We start from the raw sequence: 1879 nt of genomic DNA, 5'->3' as shown, positions 1-1879 counted from the left end.
TGTCGGCCCATTTTCAAAACCTGAGAGACACATTAGCCGACAGAAATCCTAGGAATAACGGTTCAATCGGGTTCGATTGTGCCGTGTCCAACAATGGGCACAAAATAATGGCTACAAGTCCAGCTAACTAATTTTAAAATCGGGCATTAATCAATGCTTTACTAGAATCTACCTGTGATGCATGTGGCTAGAGTCAGTGTAAAGTCCTGACTGAATGAAAATCATTATAACCTATTTATGTCACGTTAACGAAGAACAGCTGAAAACCTACCGGGTTCATCAACTGCGGTAGCAATTTGGCTCCAACTCCTCTCCTTGTCATTTCTATATTCTTTGCACGAAACGTTGAATAAATATTAATGTTGTTTCCACATATCATCTCCAATGTCAGCTGCTTGGGATTCCCCTCCGTAATTTCCCCTCAGAAAGCAGAGTATTGCACTCTGATTGGCTACCTGTCACATTCAACAGGCTGCGTTAAGCTCCCAGTCTGGGGAAAACCCCTGATTTAGATCGGAGCGGCCATAACACACTGCAGGATGATCGGTTATGAAATCAGCAGCGACAATCTTAGATCGGCCGATCTTAGATCTAAGATTGTCGTAAGGGGAAAATAGGGGCAACAAATCGTGTAGTATGAACTACTGTATTAGGTAGTCAGATGTGCCCATCTTCTCTATTTAAATCTAGTGATTACTGAAGGCCAATACAGTATACAGACTTAATAATCTGCTCTCTTTTAGTTGAATGCAATATTTATTTCCACTTTGGCTTTATGTTGTTTAGTTTTTATTAAAGCACATTTTTTGTTAATGGAGACTGAGAATCCATTTTATTTTTGTTTTTGGTTGTTTTGTTTTAGTTTATCAGTTCCAGTGTTATGTGTTCTTTTGAAAATAAAGAGTATCTATGGCAGGAAATCGCATGCATTATTAGTCATTTCCATTAAATCAGTGTTAAAAGGTCTTGAAACAATATTAGTGCAATAATATTTTAGACAATTAATTGCTCAGCAAAATTTGTTATCATGACAGGTCTACTCCTACTACTTCCTGTCATCTTCTTCTTTGTTGTACTACTGGTTTTCACCAGTAGTAACATCCGGCTGTTAATCACATCGCTCATCTGATGCGAAAAATATGTTTCCATTGCAGTTGTGCAAAATATGTCCATATTGATATGACCAAAAATATCACCTTATCCTAAGATAACACTTTTTATCAAAAAAACGTGGTGTTTTTTCGAAATTGCCAGGTTTCCATTAACCCTCTCGCTATTGTGATAGTGCTGTTGCTATGGCTCTGTTCTGGAGTGATCAAGTCCAGTCCTGGAGATCTTCCATCCTGCAACTTTTTGATGCAATCCTTCTCTAGCGCACCTGCATCAAATGAAGGTCTCATTAGAATACTTTTCATACAGATCATACAGTTCATCTACGGTTTTTCATTACTTGGTAGACAAATAACTCAAATTTGGTGAGGTAATTTCAGTGTTTTTTTTAAACTGTAGAAATAAACCTGCCATCAAAATAAGTTGTTTTAAAGAAGCCAATTTTCCAAATACAAACTCTTAAGCATACTTGAATTTACTAAATACTAGTCTGTCTTAAAGTATGCTAAGATGTATCAAAATGTAATATACTTACTTCACTTTTTCCACTCGGATTGTATCTTTACCTTTCAGAGATAGAAGTGTCTTTGCGATGGAAGACGAAGGTAGAGTAATTTTCAATCACTCCTTTGTGTCCTTTAAGCTTATCTCCTTTTATCAGAGTGCAAATGCATTTCTACATCTATGTTACAGATTTTACTTACACTTATAATGAATCTATTTTTTGTAATACCTTCTCTCTTCACTGCTTTCTACATAATTTACCAAA

General features: G+C 36.3%; 1 protein-coding gene across 1 annotated transcript in view; it reads left to right on the top strand.

The window, feature by feature from the left end:
• Nucleotides 1–1083: 1083 nt before the first annotated feature.
• The window catches only part of LOC106939780 (uncharacterized), a 17580-nt gene continuing 16784 nt past the window's right edge, over nt 1084–1879 (top strand). Inside the window, exon 1 of the mRNA XM_015022322.1 lies at nt 1084–1715. Coding sequence (XP_014877808.1) covers nt 1703–1715 — 13 coding nt within the window. The 5' untranslated portion in view covers nt 1084–1702. The remainder of the gene's footprint in view (nt 1716–1879) is intronic.

Source organism: Poecilia latipinna, unplaced genomic scaffold (genome assembly GCF_001443285.1).
Source record: "Poecilia latipinna isolate Pla-1442-1.1 unplaced genomic scaffold, P_latipinna-1.0 Scaffold2981, whole genome shotgun sequence".
Lineage (NCBI taxonomy): Eukaryota > Metazoa > Chordata > Actinopteri > Cyprinodontiformes > Poeciliidae > Poecilia > Poecilia latipinna.
This window is presented reverse-complemented; position numbering and strand designations above follow the sequence as displayed.